We start from the raw sequence: 16,386 nt of genomic DNA on the forward strand, positions 1-16,386 counted from the left end.
GGGAACCCTCGGTCAGTACAATGGACTACAAGGACAAGGGGAGAAGAAAGGAAATGGGAATACACAGGAACAGCTCCCTACACTGGATCAGTTCCTAGGTGGCAGGTCTAGCACAATAGTAAGATTTATTTTCCACCCATTTCTCTCTGTTTGATTCATGCTGTGGTTGATTTCACAAGTGCCTTTGGCCCTCTTAAAGATTCTCGCCCTTAAACACTATAGTGTGTGGGCATCAGGTGGCGACAGGATCAAGCTTGGCTGTGCTAGCCATCGTAAAAAAAGTCTGCTGACACTCAATGTCTAGACTGACCTATGAAGGAAGGCCACTTGGGCAAAGTACTGGGGGGGCAACTGGTGACCACAGAATTATACCCTAGCAGGAGCCAGCACTTTCAGAAGAAAAGGGGAGAACACTGAGGGCAAAGAGAGAAAATAATCTTTCAATATAGATTTCAAGCATTTCCCAATAATTTCCCATCAAATCAGCTGCAAACAACTGAGAAATATAGCAGGTATTTCAGATTAAATTCCTTTTCCATTGGATGTACACAATATATTGGTGTATTTTTATATCCATAGTCAAGTACAGGAAATTTGCTGACTGTTCCCTCTGACCTAGAAGTGTTTTGTATAATGGATGACCACACGCAGTTAGTTAAGGTGATTTTTCTAGCTTGTCACAGATTAGCCATAATAACAAATGCTGCGAATGCAGAGAAATCTGAGAGATCCCAGAGGCCTGAAGCTGTCATACCTGGTGTCAAATGTGTTTGTGCCTACATCATATTTGTACGTTGGTCTGAAGTTGAGAGGACCTTCCTGAAATCCATTCAGTGCTGGCTCAATCACCTTTGCAATGTTCAACTGTCAAGAGACAAACAACATTGTTTATAAGCAGTGCAGAAACTAGGGCACACAAACTATTTTAGCATCAATTGATTGGTGTCAGCCTTGGCTCAGTGACAGCATTCTCACCTCTGAGTCAGAAGGTTGTCCAAAACTTGAGCACATAAGCTAGTCTGATACTTCAGTGCAGTATTGAGCAAGTGCTACACTGTTAGAGGTGCCAGACTTTCACATGAGGCATTAAACCAAGGCCCCATCCACTTCTCACGGGCCCCTGGCAATACTTGAAAAAGAACAGGGGAGTTTCCTGGTGTTCTGGCCAACATTGATCCTTCAAGTAACACTACCAAAGAAAGATTATCTGGTCATTTATTTCATTGCTGTTTGGGAGACCTTGCTGTGTATGAATTAAAAGGATATGCTGACAGAGTTAGATAAGGCTCGCATGGAGCATAAATGCCGGAATAGACCATGGCCTGTTTCTGTGCTATAGACTGTATGTAATGTATGTAAATTAGCTGCCACATTTCCCGACACTACAACATTGACTATAATTCAAAATTAATTCACTGGCTGTGAAGTGTTTTGCCACACCCTGAGATTGTGAAAGGTGCTGTGTAAATGTAAGTTTTTTCTCCAATACTGATTGTTTTATAACGGCTGTGATGAGAGGGGCTGGACAGAGCTTTACTGTCCTTCTCTGTAACACATATTCATTCACATCCAGCCCAGATAAATGGGATAAAAGTCTCCTCTGTCTGTGGTCTGTAAGGATCCTGAGTGAAATGAATTTGGGGCAATTACAACCCAATTCCTGACGGGCATGGGTCCACACCATCTTACTCAGGGTGGCTGGTGTCGGGAATGGGAAAATATCACACTCACGCACTCCTGAAGATGGGCCTGAGGAACATCGTTGATGAAATGTAGAGGGCTGGGCAATCTTTGGGCCACCTCCTATCGGTACTGCAAGAACTGGACACCCTCGGTCAGTACAGTGAGGGCGCCTCTAACAGTGCAGCATTCGCTCAATACTACTTTGCTTCTGACTACTCTGCCTCTGACAGGGAGTGCTTGATTTTAGGACTGCACAAAAAAGATGGGAGAATATTCAATTCTCAGTACTTACATCCCTAAATTTGATAAACACCAATTCATTAATGAATTTTAATAAAGATTTAATATAAAGTGGTGCTGATGTCAAGGATCCTTCAGTTAAAGAGCCTGATCATATTTACAGTACATAGTCACACTCGTCACTGATGTCTGTATCTAAAGTATTGTGAAGTGTGTCACAACATTGATAATATAAGATACTCGGCTATGTGGGGTGAACGATTTGTTGTGTTCTCCTGTTACTTTATGACACTTGGGATCAGGGAACATCACTGAGTTTATAGTCTGCTCAAATTCTGATGTGCTCAAAATAGGGCGAAAGATATTGTAATAAGAAATAAATGTAGTTCTGGTTGAATAAATCAGAAACTCAGGCTCGTGATCTATTCATTCTTAGTTTCACGAATGTCAATCAGGAAACATTGGTTTAGGTCGGCAGGAACACACAGTACCACTAGAGGACGATCTAACCTCACAGTAGCAGCAGATGGTGCTCAGACTTAACAACGCCAATAGATGCCATGTAGACCTCACAGAGTTGAGAGAGGGCAGCCATGACCTCACTATGCGAACAGAGGGTACCCACCCTTCATAATATCAACCAATGTACTGATCGGAGACATCCAACCCTTACAATACTACATCCAGTCTACACAGTATTGGACACAGGACACCCAGTCTCCACAGTACTGACCTAGGGTGCCCAGTGCTCACAGTACAATAAAGAGTGATCAGTTCTCGCAGTACCAACAGGAGGTGCCAAGACCTCAATATAGAATCATAGAAATTTAAGCACGGGAGGAGAGAATTTCGGCCCATTGTGTCCATGTCGGCCGACCTAGAGCTATCCAGCCTAATCCCACTTTCCAACTCTTGGTCCGTAGCCCTGTAAGTTACGACACTTTAAGTGCACATCCAGGTACTTTTTAAATGTGGTGAGGGTTTCTGCCTCTACCACCCTTTCAGGCAGTGAGTTCCAGACCCTCACTACCCTCTGGGTGAAGAAATTTCCCCTCATATTCTCTAAATCTCTCCCAATGACTTTAAATCTATGCACCCTGGTTGTTGCCCCCCTGCCAAGAGAAACAGGTCCTTCCTATCCACTCTAATCAGGCCCCTCATAATTTTATACACCTCAATCAAGTCTCCCCTCAGCCTCTTCTGTTCCAAAGAAAACAGACCCAGCATCTCCAATCTTTCCTCAGAGCCAAAATTCTCCAGTCCAAGCAACATTGTTGTAAATCTCCTCTGCACCCTTTCCAGTGCAATCCCATCTTTTCTGTAACGTGGTGACCAGAACTGCATGTAGTACTGACCGAGGATTGCACAGCCCTTACACTAGCGCCAAAGGACTCACCGGGACTCTGAAAATCATGTTAGTTGGCAGTGTAGTCACTTTTGTTAGGAGGGAAATACTGGAAAGCTCCCGTGTGTAAGTCAGTTCAGGACAAGATTACATTTAGCGCTGCTGCCGTCCACCATAGAAGTGCCCCGGATCACACATGAAGAAAGGTCGCTTTGGGTGAGGACAACCTGTAGAACCCATCCCAGCATCCGTCAGCATCTTCAGATGAGACTTAAAAGAAAGACTTGCATTTATATAGCACCTTTCACGACCACCGAACGTCTCAAAGCACTTTATAGCCAATGAAGTCATTTTGGAGTGTAGTCACTTTTGTTGGGAGGAAATGCAGCAACCAATTTGCACACAGCAAGTTCCCACAAACAACAATGTGATAATGACCAGATAATCCGTTTTTTTGTTACATTGATTGAGGGATAAATATTGGTCAGGACACTGGGGATAACTCCCCTGCTCTTCTTCGAAATAGTGCCATGGAATCTTTTACATTCACCTGAGAGAGCGGACAGGGCCTCGGTTTAACGTCTCATTCGAAAGACGGCACCTCTGACAGTGCCGCGCTCTCTCAGCACTGCACTGGAGTGTCAGCCTAGATTTATGTGCTCTGGTCCCCATAACCTTCTATCTCAGACGTGGGACTGCTACCCACTGAGTCACAGCTGACACTTAGGAGAAAAGGGAGGAAACTGAGGCAAAGATATTTTTAAAAGAAAGAAATCTCAGCCACTTTCAGAACAAATCAGCAAACTAGGCCTGGGTTCTACTGAAGCAACACCTGAAACACTAACCAGTCTTATCTCCTTTCCGACCTGCTGTGTTTTTGCAACAATTCCCTTTTTATTTCAGCCGGTGCGGGTCTGCTTATCCCACTCAGGCAGAAAGATGAAGAGCTTTAGGTTCAGCCAGAAAACGCTTGAATTTTCTATTTTTACATGTCCCAAATGGACCCGTTGTCATGACAACGCGCCTACTGTTCAGTCCCTATTTCCTTGGGGCTATGACAAAATGGGCAGCTGTAAGATTCCATTGAGGTAAAGGTAGGCCAAGAACACAGAGAGGACAGGCTGTGCAGCTCTAGTGTTAACTCTTTGTGCCACGCAGTGGTTGCTATCACATCCCGGTATGGGAGACTGCAGACCCCACTGCAGACACTCTTGTGAGCAGTTGCAGATGTATTCTATTTATGCAGCGTGCATATTAGAAAGAATATACAAAGATGTTACAGGTCAGAAAAGGTTGCTGCCTAAGTCTCTAGTGACAACCATCGCAACACCATGTATTTACCCATTCAGCCATCGGATAGATTCTAGGCACATTTTTTTAAATTCTAGTGAATTCATGTTCGTTTTGGTAACAAATTTTTCCATTTTATTACGTCCAATGCCAGACTCATTCACAACCAGGATTGATACAGAATACCAACATGCCCAGCCACTACTGCACTATAAGAGCCGGTCAGAGGGTGGGTATTCTTGGCAAGTGACGCACCTCCTGACTCCCCAAAGCCTTTCTACTATCTACAAGTCACAAGTGTGATGGAATACTCTCCACTTGCCTGGAGGAATGCACCTCATCCATTACCTTAAACATTCACTCCCTCTACCACCAGAGTACTGCGTCTGTAGTGTATCTACAAGATGCACTGCAGCAACTTGTTAAGTCTTATTTGACAGCACGACCTCTACCACCTAGAAGGACAAAGGCAGCAGGCGCATGAGAATACTACCACCTCCAAATCACAGACCATCCTAACTTGGAAATATATCACCGTTGGGTCAAAATCCTGGAACTCCCTCCCTAACAGCACTGTGGTGGGAGTACCTTCACCTCACATATTGCAGCGATTCAAGAAGACAGCTCATCACCACCTTCTCAAGAGCAATTAGGGATACGCAATAAATACTGGCTTTGCATGAACAAATTTTAAAAAACTCAGCCATATGGCATTTTCTAATTCTCCGATCAGACATCGGGTAGCCATTTCTCAGTGAGATTTCCAATGAGTATCAATTGGGCAGTTTGTGTTATTGGCTCATTGTCCACTGGGAGCTGGATTGAGATTGCCCTAAGCTCAATTGACAGTGGCAAACAGAGAGCCTTGTATCCCATTAGCCTGGGGTTAGAGTGAAATCTAGGACCTTGAGGTTAAAGGCCTGCACTCTCCCCAACTCCTGTCTGAGGCTGAACCAGACAGTTCACAACCATGGTGTCATATTTGATCCTGAAATGAGCTTTTGACCACCTATCTGCAGCATAACCAAGACTGCCTATTTCCACCTCCGTAACATCGCTCGTCTCTGCCCTTGCCTCAGCTCATCCGCTGCTGAAGCCCTCATCCATACCTTTGTTACCTTTAGACTTGACTATTCCAACTCACTCCTGGCTGGCCTCCCCCATTCTACCCTAAGTAAACTAGAGGTGATCCACAACTCGGCTGCCCGTTTCCTAGTCCCAAGCCCCACTCACCCATCACCCCTTTGCTCGTTGACCTACATTGGCATCCGGTTAAGCAATGCCTTGATTTCAAAATTCTCCTCCTTATTTTCAAATCCCTCCCTATCTCTGTAATCTCCTCTAGCTCCACAACCTCCCGAGATGTCTGCGCTCCTCTAATTCTGCCCTCTTGAGCATCCCTGATTATAATCGCTCAACCATTGGTGGCTATGCCTTCTGTTGCTGAGGCCCCAAGCTCTGGAACTCCCTACATAAACTTCTCCGCCTCTCTACCTCCTCTAAGACGCTCCTTAAAACATACCTCTTTGACCAAGCTTTTGGTCACCTGCGCTAATTTCTACTTAATGCAACTCGATGTCAAATTTTTTTGTCTCATAATACTCCTGTGAAGCGCCTTGGGACGTTTAACTACATTAAAGGCACGTTATAAAGCCAAGTTGTTGTTGCACTAATTGGGCCACTTGCTTCATGAACATGCAATGCAAGTAACACAATGGCACACAAATCTTGTGCCAGATTTTGTGAGGCTGTTTATTCAGATGAGTTATGCCATGGTGCTCGGTTTGAGATGCCCCAGAAGAGTGTTTGCCTTATTGATCCTACCTGGTCCTTCTCCCACAGCATGCACAGCTTGTTCCTTTCGATGGCACTTTTCACAAAACGCATATCGTACTGCTCGATTCGAAAGTTCAGGTCACCAAACCAGAACACAACACTGTACAAAAACACAACACAACGAAAACGATTACGATTCACCAGAGCTCCTCCTTAAACTCCTCCCTCTTCCATGAAATCAATCTTACTTTCCTCCTACACTCTTTAGAATGTCAAAATCCTTATCCCTGTTTTTACGTCCCACAACAGCCTTACCCCACCTTATCTCTGCGAATTACTCCAGCTCAAATCCTTGGGCCTTCTCAGTCTGCACTATTGTACGTTCCCCACACCCTTTCCCTGCACACGGTCAATGGCAGAACTTACAGCCATCATTCCGCTCCAGCCTAGAATTCTCACCCAAACCTTTACCTCGCTAATATAGAATCATAGAATAGTGGAGAAGGGGGCTATTCAGTGCGTCGAGTCTGCCTCATCTTCAAAAGCTTCCTTAAAATCTGTTGCTCTCCCAAAAGGGTGGTGGATTCTGACAGTAAAGGATTTAGCTCAAGGGATGAAGTTGATACTTACTCATGGTCGAGGACTCCACTGGCAATGGGCCCGTTGAACTGCTGCAGCTGTAGGATGCTCTCAAAGTTGCCCATCCGCTGCTCAGAGTTCTCCATGTGAGCCGGCAAGTGGCAGTTGAGGAAACAAATCATGTGACCACACAGAGACAGCCTGGCGCTGACACCACCCTTGTTCCCCTGTTGCAATATATTGAGAAAAGATTAGTCATTCACGTGGCCATTGCAGTACCGCACTAGAGCGGGGAACCATTGCACAGGCCTCTTGCTGAGTGTGCGCGCACAGGGCCCAAAAATGCTGGGATTATGCTTTGCCACTGGAAGTGTGGCAGAATGGGATTTGTGACCACTGGCTGCTCAACCCGTTGGCCCCATCTCAAATCTCAGGGTCGTGTCAATGTTCAGGGCAGGTGGCCTGCACCTGTAGAGGTGAAACAGAGGGGCTGCACACCTGGCCCTAAAGAAAATCAGAGCAGAGCTCTGCCACTACGGGAAGCATAGTGTTATATCACTGGACTAGTATGCCAGAGGCCTAGACTAATGATCCGGAGACATGAGTTCAAATCCCACCACGGCAGCTGGGGAATTTAAATTCAGTAAATGAAATAAATCTGGAATAAAAAGCTGATATCAGTAATGATGACCATAAAACTACTGGATTGTCATAAAAACTCATCTGGTCCACTAATGCCCTTCAGAGAAGGAAACCTGCCGTCCTCACCCGGTCTGGCCTATATATGATTCCAGACCCACAGCAATGTGGTTGACTCTGAAGATAGCTCACCACCACCTTCTCAAGGGCTATTAGGGATAGGTAATAAATGCTGGCCTTGTTAGTGACGCCCACATCCTGTGAATAAATAAATAAAAATAAAAAAACTCGGAGGGTAGGCAGAGAGGCCCCTGAATATTAAAAGTAATAAAAATCTTAGTTCCCTGTACCATTCTTGGGTAATGAACCCCAGTCTCAGATTGATTACCTTTGCCCTCTAAGATGTTTGGGGCTTTCAGCAGACCCAATACGGAATCAATGCCAGCTCCCAGCAAGTGTGGGATCCAGTGAATCTGTCAGATGGTATGCTGAGGTGGAATTCCTGGGGGAGCCTGGGAATGTCCCTCAGACACCCTCCAAAGATGGCTGCAGACTTTGGGAAGTGTGGGCAGAAGGCTTGCTCCCTCAATTGGGATTTCTGATGGCATGTAAAGGTTCCATCCCAAATTATGCCCCTCTACTGATGATCCACTCACCAACAGTGACAGACAGTGAGTCACGGGATGACGGAACATGGCCCAGAGAGTGACAGACAGTGAGTCTGGGATGACAGATAACATTCTGCTTCCTGCACCAACTCAGCTTCAGGATAAAATTGAGATCTACGCACACACTCACATCCATTGAGGCATGCATGGACACCCAGACATATACATTGTCAAACACATGCAGTCACATGTCATTTCCCTCTGAGCAAGGCCTGTGCAAACAGCACGGTGTTGTCAAATCTGCGTCACAGACTAGATTAACCGTCTGCAGACAGTAATTAGTGAATATGTTCCTATTCACATCTCGGATAATGAGCTGATTCTGATATCAAACGACACTATGAACAATGTGGGCAGGATGTGAACAAGCAGCACAATGAGTTGCTTCTGACCTAATACACAAAATAAACACGAATGGTTATAACGGAGCTGGGGTGATTACAGTAATCTCAATGAGAGGTTCCCAACATAAACCTCCAGTTGCTTTCTAATCTCTGTCTGCACTGATTGCAGAATGAATGTGTTTGTGATGTTTACCGTGGGAGTCATGGAGCTGTTTTTTTTCCTTGTTGGGGGGGGAGGGGGGAGGGGCAGGTAATATTCTGGAAGCTATGCCATTGTGGTGATTGGGGTCTGTAAAGTCACAGACCTAGAAATTCGTCTCGGGCAGTGTCGGATCGAACGCCCATTACACACAACACCTGATACTCAGCTCCATTGCAGTCGGCCGCTGCGTATAACGGTTGGCCAATCCGATATCGCCTGTTCTGCACCACCGCCCGAGATAAATTTTTAGGCCACAGTGAATGACAAACGAGTGTGATGTAATCAGCTGATAACCAGCACTTGGTTGCTAGTTAATGGTAGATGCAGGTCCTCCAGTGTGCCAGTGCAGCCTTCGGTCGCCTGAGGAAAAGAGTGTTTGAAGACCATGATCTGGCACCAAGCTTATGGTCTACAGGGCAGTAGTGATACCCGCCTTCCTATATGGCTCAAAGACATGGACCATATGCAGCAGACATCTCAAACGCAGGAGAAATACCACCAAAGCTGCATCCACAAGATCCTGCAAATCCACTGGGAGGATAGATGCACCAACGTCAGTGTTTTCGCTCAGGCCAACATGCCCAGCATCAAAGCACTGACCGCGCTCGACCAGCTCTGCTGGGCAGGCCACATCGTCCGCATGCCCGACACGAGACTCTCTAAGCATGCGCTCTACTCAGAACTCCTACACAGCAAGCGAGCCCCAGGTGGGCAGAGGAAATGTTTCAAGGACACCCTCAAAGCCTCCTTGATAAAGTGCAACATCCTCACCAGCACCTGGGAATCCCTGGCCCAAGACCGCCCAAAATGGAGGAAGCGCATCCAGGAGGCGCTGAGCACCTCGTCTCATCGCCGAGAGCATGCAGAAATCAAGTGCAGACAGCAGAAGGAGTGTGCGGCAAACCAGGCTCCCCACCCACTCTTTCCTTCAACCACTGTCTGCCCCATCTGTGACAGACACTGTAATTCCCACATTGGACTGTACAGCCACCTGAGAACTCACTTTTAGAGTGGAAGCATCTTCCTCGATTCCGAGGGACTGCCTATAATGATGATGAGATGCAGTATTAGTATTACATTCAGGTTTCTAGAGCTTACCTCACAGTGCATGTGGTAACTGCACACGCCAGTACTGTGCGTTACTGAGTCATATAGAGTGCGAGGCAAGGCCCAGGTTAGATCACTTGTTTATGCTGACTTAACCGATGGTAGTAGCGTTGGCCTCAGGACCTATGAGTTCTGGAGAAGATAATTTTTTAAAATTCGTTCATGGGATGTGGGCGTCATTGGCAAGGCCAGCATTCATTGTCCATCCCTATTTGCCCTCAAGAAGATGGTGGTGAGCCGCCTTCATGAACCACTGCAGTCCGTATGGTGAATGTACTCCCACCGTGCTGTTAGGGAGAAAGTTCCAGGATTTTGACCCAGCGACGATGAAAGAACAGTGATATATTTCCAAGTATGTGACTTGGAGGTGGTGGTGTTCCCATGCGCCTGTTGCCCTTGTCCTTCTAGGTGGTAGAGGTCATGGTTTTGGGAGGTGCTGCCGAAGAAACGTTAGCGAATTGCTGCAGTGCATCTTGTAGATGGTTCACACTGGAGCCACGGTATGCCGGGGGTGGAGGGAGTGAATGTTTAAGGTGGTGGATGGGTTGCCGATCAAGTGGGCTGCTTTGTCTCAGGGCTGTTCTCAATTGCTGTCCTGAGACCTCTTCCTTATGTCAGCTGAGGACAAGAACAGACTTGACTGTGATATTCTCAGCATGGAGTAGCCTGTTCACCCTCATAGAACAAGACTCACACATGAAGGATCGCCGCTTAGGCAAGGTACTGAAAGGACGTTGGCACTGTATTCCAGCACCTTCAGGAGGAACTGTACATAGTGGTCACCACAACACCATCTTTGACCCGACTGATCATGATTAGATGATGAGGATTCTTAGTGCTGTGGGGAAGGGTCAGACAATTCCTCCAAATGTTCCACATAATTTCTACCAATTTTCTACAAGATTTCTATCCGTCAGGATTTTGAGGCTTACCCAGTATCCACCAAGCCCAGTTCTGGTGCAGTCGGTCTGGATATCCTGTAGGTTCGGCAGGAGGTAGTACTTGGCAAAGACTAAGAGCAGCTGCCCCTGCATCCTCTCAGAGGTGACCTAGACAAGTGGAGAAAGGCTGTCACAACCTTTAGAACACAGCAATAGCTAGTCAATATTATATTACAAAAACAACATCTTTCATTTATATGGCATTTTTAACGCAGAAATATCACCTAAGGAGCTTCACAGAGGTGTAATCTAGACAAAAATGGGCGGCGAGCCCAAGTAAGAGCTATTAGGAGGGGTGATCAAAGATTTGGTCAAAGAGGCAGTTTTCAAGTGGGGTCTTAAGGGAGGTGGGGAGGCGCAGGAGTTTAGGGAAAGAATTCCAGAGTGTGGGGCCTCGGTGGCTGAAAGCAAAATTGTCAATGGTGGGGGGGGGGGGGGGAAGACAGGGAGGGATTGTCAAGAGGCCAGATCCAGAGAAACGGATAGTTTAGGGGGCGGAGGTCATAGAGATAGGGAGTACAGTTCTGGTTGAGCTGAAGTTTACAAAGGGGGAAGGATGGCAGGCCGGTTAGGTGAAGATTGGAATAGCTGAGTCTGAAGGTGATAAAGGCAGGGATGAGGGTTTCAGCAGCACGTGACCCGAGGCAGGGGCGGAATCAGGTGATGTTACAGATGTGATCTTTGTGTTGGAAAGAACATGGGGTCGGAAGTTCAGCTTACTTTCAAATAGGACACAGGTTGTGAACAGGCGGATGCAGTCTGAGACAGTGACTCGGGAGAAGGATGGAATCAGTGGCAAGAATGAGGAGTTTATGTTGGGGGCCCAAGACAATGCTTTTCAGTTTTACCAATTTTTAGTTGGAGGACACTACAGTTCATTCAACACTAGATGTCGGACAAGCAGTCTGACAGGACAGAGGAAGTAGCGGGTCGAGAACTGTGTGTTACCACAGGTATGGCATTATAGTGGTTATGTTACTTGACTAGTAATCCAGAGGTTGCACTAATAATCCAGAGAACGTGAGTTCAAAGCCCACCATGGCAGTTTGAGAGTTTGAATTTAGTTTAAAAGAAATCTGGAAATAAAAAGCTGGTATCAGTCAAAGTTACCATTAAGCTATCAGATTGTCATAAAAACCCAACTGGTTCACTAATGTCCTTTAGAGAAGGAAACCTGCCGTCCTTACCCTGTCTGACCTATATGTGACTCCAGTTCCACACCAATGTGGTTGACTCTTAACTGCCCTCTGGTGGCGTTGGTGATGGGCAATAAATGCCGGCCTTGCCAATGATGCCCACATCCAAAGAATTCATTATTTTTTTTTTTAAATATGTGGAAACTGGCCGCTTGTCTTGAATGATGTTACCAAGGGAGAGAGCATGTAGATGAGGAAGAGAAAGGACCAAGGACAGATACTTGGAGGAATTCAGAGGCAATGGTAGGCAGAAAGGTGGGAAGAGATGCCATTGGTGTAGATACTCTGGCTATAGGTAAAAGTGGAACATCTGCACACTAAGGACATCCTCCATTGTGTCGGATGGCTTTAGCATCATGCTAAGTAAGATAGATTAAGAACAGATCAAGCAGCTTAAAACTGGGCATCCGTGAGGTGCTGTGGCCCATCAGCAGCAGCAAAATTGCATTGCACCACAATCTCGAATGTCATGACCCGGCATATCCCTCACTCGTCTATCACCATCGAACTAACCCTGGTTCAATGGTTCAATGAGGAATGTAGAAAAGCTTTCCTTTGAAGGCAATGGAAATAAAAATTGGTAAACCGGGCTGTCAAGTGCTATCATCCATTTTACAATGTTAAGATCTACCCCAATCTGTGCTACGTTAGTTGATCTGAATAAAGATGATAGTTGACAAGCTCCAATGAACTTCAGAAACTCCTGCGGGTTACGGTTGTGGGGAAAAAAGCCAGAGTTTCTCTTCTGATCATTATCCAATGTTCCTGGCTGGAAATGTGTATATGAGCAATGTGCGAGGACAAGATCTAAGTCAGCTGTGATGCCCACTATTGTGTAGCCTGCTGACCTTCACAGTTCAGGCTCACACATAAAGGCTGGCCTCCTGGGTGAAGTACCAGATGGTGCTGGTGTCCATGGGACTTATCCCAGAAAGAGTCATTAAGCAGCGAGGAAGGAAAGAAAAGAATATCAAAGGAAAATCAATAAGGTCCTCCTGCTTCGGCGAGTATTATTATGGGTACCTGGTTACCAAGGGCTTATATCCTTGTAACAGTTTTTAATATATTTTTAAAACTTACCAACACATAACCAAAGGGACTAAGTGCATCCATAAAGAGCTCACTCCATTGGTCAGTGAAGATGGCATCCTTCAGTCTTTTATTTATCATTGAGTTCACTTCCTGCAAACTTCAAACACAAAAATATTGTTACAGCAATTTTTTTTAAAGAACTTGTTTCCCAATTTTCTGTCTTCCTCTCCTCAAAGTGGTCCCTCTGCTACAGTGTGGATCTATAGCTGCTGTCAGCCTTTTACAGGCTCTTACAGGCGACTTTTCTCGATGCGTGGCTTATTCAACTGCGGGTGGACATTATACCCGAGCCTGATGCCACTCAGCTAGGAAAGGAAAGTCAAATCAGCCAGAGTTCCCTCCATTGATTACTATCCAGTGACTCTTGCTGGACAAAATGTGGATATTTGATGAGACAGGATTGGGCTCAACTGAGATCCCATCACCTGCCACCATGGTTGCTGGCACTGTCTCTCCTGTCTCACAAATAAAGAATGGCCACTTGGGTAAGGTACCAGAGGCACATGACCATTTGCTCTAATGTTGCACTACTGTCGATCTACTCTAGCGCTGACCCGACCATATACCATGGGGTTGGCTCATTTGCATATCTGTGGGAGTACTGCGCTGGGGCGGGGCGGGGCGGGGCGTGGAATTTAAAGTGCACCCGTTAAAAATCCTAGAATGGCTTAAGATTTCAGCAAAAGGCTGGAGGAGCAGCAGGTAAATGGTATACCTTTTGCAAGACTGAGTTGACTGTTAGGTACCTGTGTGAGCTCTTGTGGCACTTTTAAAGACTATCTACAAGAGAAAGAACATGCAGAAGCACACCGAAGAAGGCAGCAGGGCATTGGAAGGAGGTGGGAAAGAATTTTAATGAGGCTGGCCTTCCGACACTCCTGGATGAACTGCAGCAAAGTAGAGAAAGATTGCTGGTGTTCATGGGACGAAACCTCAGAAAAGTGCCTCACATGTCACTTGCAGAGAGGAGGCACTGGCACTGAATGCCAGATTTCTCACCCGCAGAACAGCAGACCAGCATAAATGACCTGACGAAGACGGGCAAGGTAACAGACAGGCCATTGTCCCTTGGGCACCATGGAAACAAGCTCACTGTTCACCTTCTAAAATGAATAGCTGCATTAATAATCTTTCACACCGCACTGTGGTTCAGGGGTTCACCAGCTCCATATCTTATAATAACTGTTGTCAACTCCCCTGACAGGGATTACTTGCTTGCAGGACCTTAAAAACCCTTCCTCCACCTTCTAACAGGGTGCTACCAGGAGATCTATTACATCTAAGAGAGATCCCTCGGCTTCACCTAATTATCAGAATCTAGTTACAATAGGCACTTGCACATAATGTCAATGAAAGGCAGGAATCCAGAGGAGACTGACTGGACATTGGAGAGCTGACTCCCTATAAGGAGGAGTCTATCGGGCTGGTAGATAGGTAGATTGGTGGAGCAGAGCAGATCCAAACAATTGCCATTTGGCATCCTTGTGAAACAGCAGAGAATCAGAAAAGGACCTCACTCTTCATTGTCACCCTAATCTCAAGGGGTTATCCTCGAATATTCTTAGTTTATGTCATCCTTTCTGCATCACAGCAGTAAGGGAGCAAAGGATGATGACAAGATAGGGACTGATGAAGGCAACGCCACACAACAATCACTGGAGTAAGACACGGCCCCATGTTTCACTACCCCAACTCCCTCAATGTCATTCCCTGCATCACTTGCTTTCTCATTCCCATGCACTAGCTCAGATACTTTCACCAGGAGAAAGGAAAAAAAAAGGAAGACTTGCATTTATATAGTGCCTTTAAATGGTGATGGCTTGGGAAGTGCCGATGTACAGAGGGACCTGGGTGTCCTTGTGCACCGGTCATTGAAAGCAAACATGCAGATGCAGCAAGCAGTTAGGAAGGCAAATAGTATGTTGGTCTTCATTGCAAGAGGATTTGAGTACAGGAGCAAGGATGTCTTACTACAGTTATACAGGGCCTTGGTGAGACTGCACCTGGAGTATTGTGTGCAGTTTTGGTCTCCTTACCCAAGAAAGGATATACTTGCCATAGAGGGAGTGCAGCAAAGGTTCACCAGACTGATTCCTGGTATGGCAGGACTGTCATATGAGGAGAGATTGGGTCGACTTGGCCTATATTCACTAGAGTTTAGACGAATGAGAGGGGATCTCATTGAAATGTACACAATTCTGACTGGGTTGGATAGACTGGATGCGGGGAGGATGTTTCCCCTGGCTGGGAAGTCTAGAACAAGGGGTCAGAGTCTCAGGATACGGGGTAGGAAATTTAGGACCAAGATGAGGAGAAATTTTTTCACTCAGAGGGTGGTGAACCTACCACAGAAGGCTGTGGAGGCCAAGTCACTGAATATATTTAAGAGGGAGATAGATTTCTAGAAACAAAAGGCATCAAGGGGTATGGCGAAAAAGCAGGAATATAGTGTTGAGATAGAGGATCAGCCATGATCATATTGAATGCAGACTTGAAGGGCCGAATGGCCTACTACTGCTCTTATTTTCTACGTTTCACGACCTCAGGTCGTCCCAAAGCGGTTTACAACCAATGAAGTACTTTTGAAGTTTAGTCACTGTTGTAATGTAGGAAATATGGCAGTTAATTTGTGCACAGCAAGCTCCCACAAACAGTAATGTGATAATGACCAGATAATATGTTTTCTTTTTAAGGTGTTGCTTGAGGAATAAATGTTGGGCAGGACACCAGAATAACTCCCCTGCTCTTCTTCAAATAGTGCCATGGGATCTTTTACATCCACCTGAGAGGGCAGATGGGGCCTCAGTTTAATATCTAATCTGAAAAACAGCATCTCCGGCAGTGCAGCACTCCCTTAGCACTGCACTGAGGGAAGTAGTGAAGACGTGGTGCCGGGAGATTCACAGAGCATAAATGGGGAGTGGGGAAGAATGTGGCAACTTTCCAGCAAATATAATGATTGATAATTGGCAAAAAATCCAGGGGGGAGATGAGGAGAACATCTTTTACACAGCATATTATTATGATCTGGAATGCACTGCTTGAAAGGCTGGTGGAAGCAGATTCAATAGTAGCTTTCAAAAGGGAAGTAGATATATACATAAAAAATAACAAATTGCATAACTACGGGGAAAGAGCAGTGGAGTGTGACTAATTGGATAGCTCTTTCAGAGAGCCAACACAAGTATGATGGGTCGAATGGCCTCATTGTGTGCTGTATGATTCTATGATTTCCAGACATGACAGACAACCTGCTATTCAAGACAGAAATGTGTATGTGAAGG

The 16,386-nt window shown here is 45.8% G+C and overlaps 1 protein-coding gene across 1 annotated transcript in view; it reads right to left on the bottom strand.

The window, feature by feature from the left end:
- The window catches only part of inpp5jb (inositol polyphosphate-5-phosphatase Jb), a 101,479-nt gene that overhangs the window by 23,784 nt on the left and 61,309 nt on the right, over positions 1–16,386 (bottom strand). The window contains exons 4-8 of the mRNA XM_070887926.1: positions 13,091–13,199; positions 10,806–10,922; positions 6,965–7,140; positions 6,383–6,494; positions 755–864 (exon numbers count right to left, since the gene is read on the bottom strand). Coding sequence (XP_070744027.1) covers positions 755–864; positions 6,383–6,494; positions 6,965–7,140; positions 10,806–10,922; positions 13,091–13,199 — 624 coding nt within the window. The remainder of the gene's footprint in view (positions 1–754; positions 865–6,382; positions 6,495–6,964; positions 7,141–10,805; positions 10,923–13,090; positions 13,200–16,386) is intronic.

This window comes from Pristiophorus japonicus, chromosome 8 (genome assembly GCF_044704955.1).
Source record: "Pristiophorus japonicus isolate sPriJap1 chromosome 8, sPriJap1.hap1, whole genome shotgun sequence".
Classification (NCBI taxonomy): Eukaryota; Metazoa; Chordata; class Chondrichthyes; family Pristiophoridae; genus Pristiophorus; species Pristiophorus japonicus.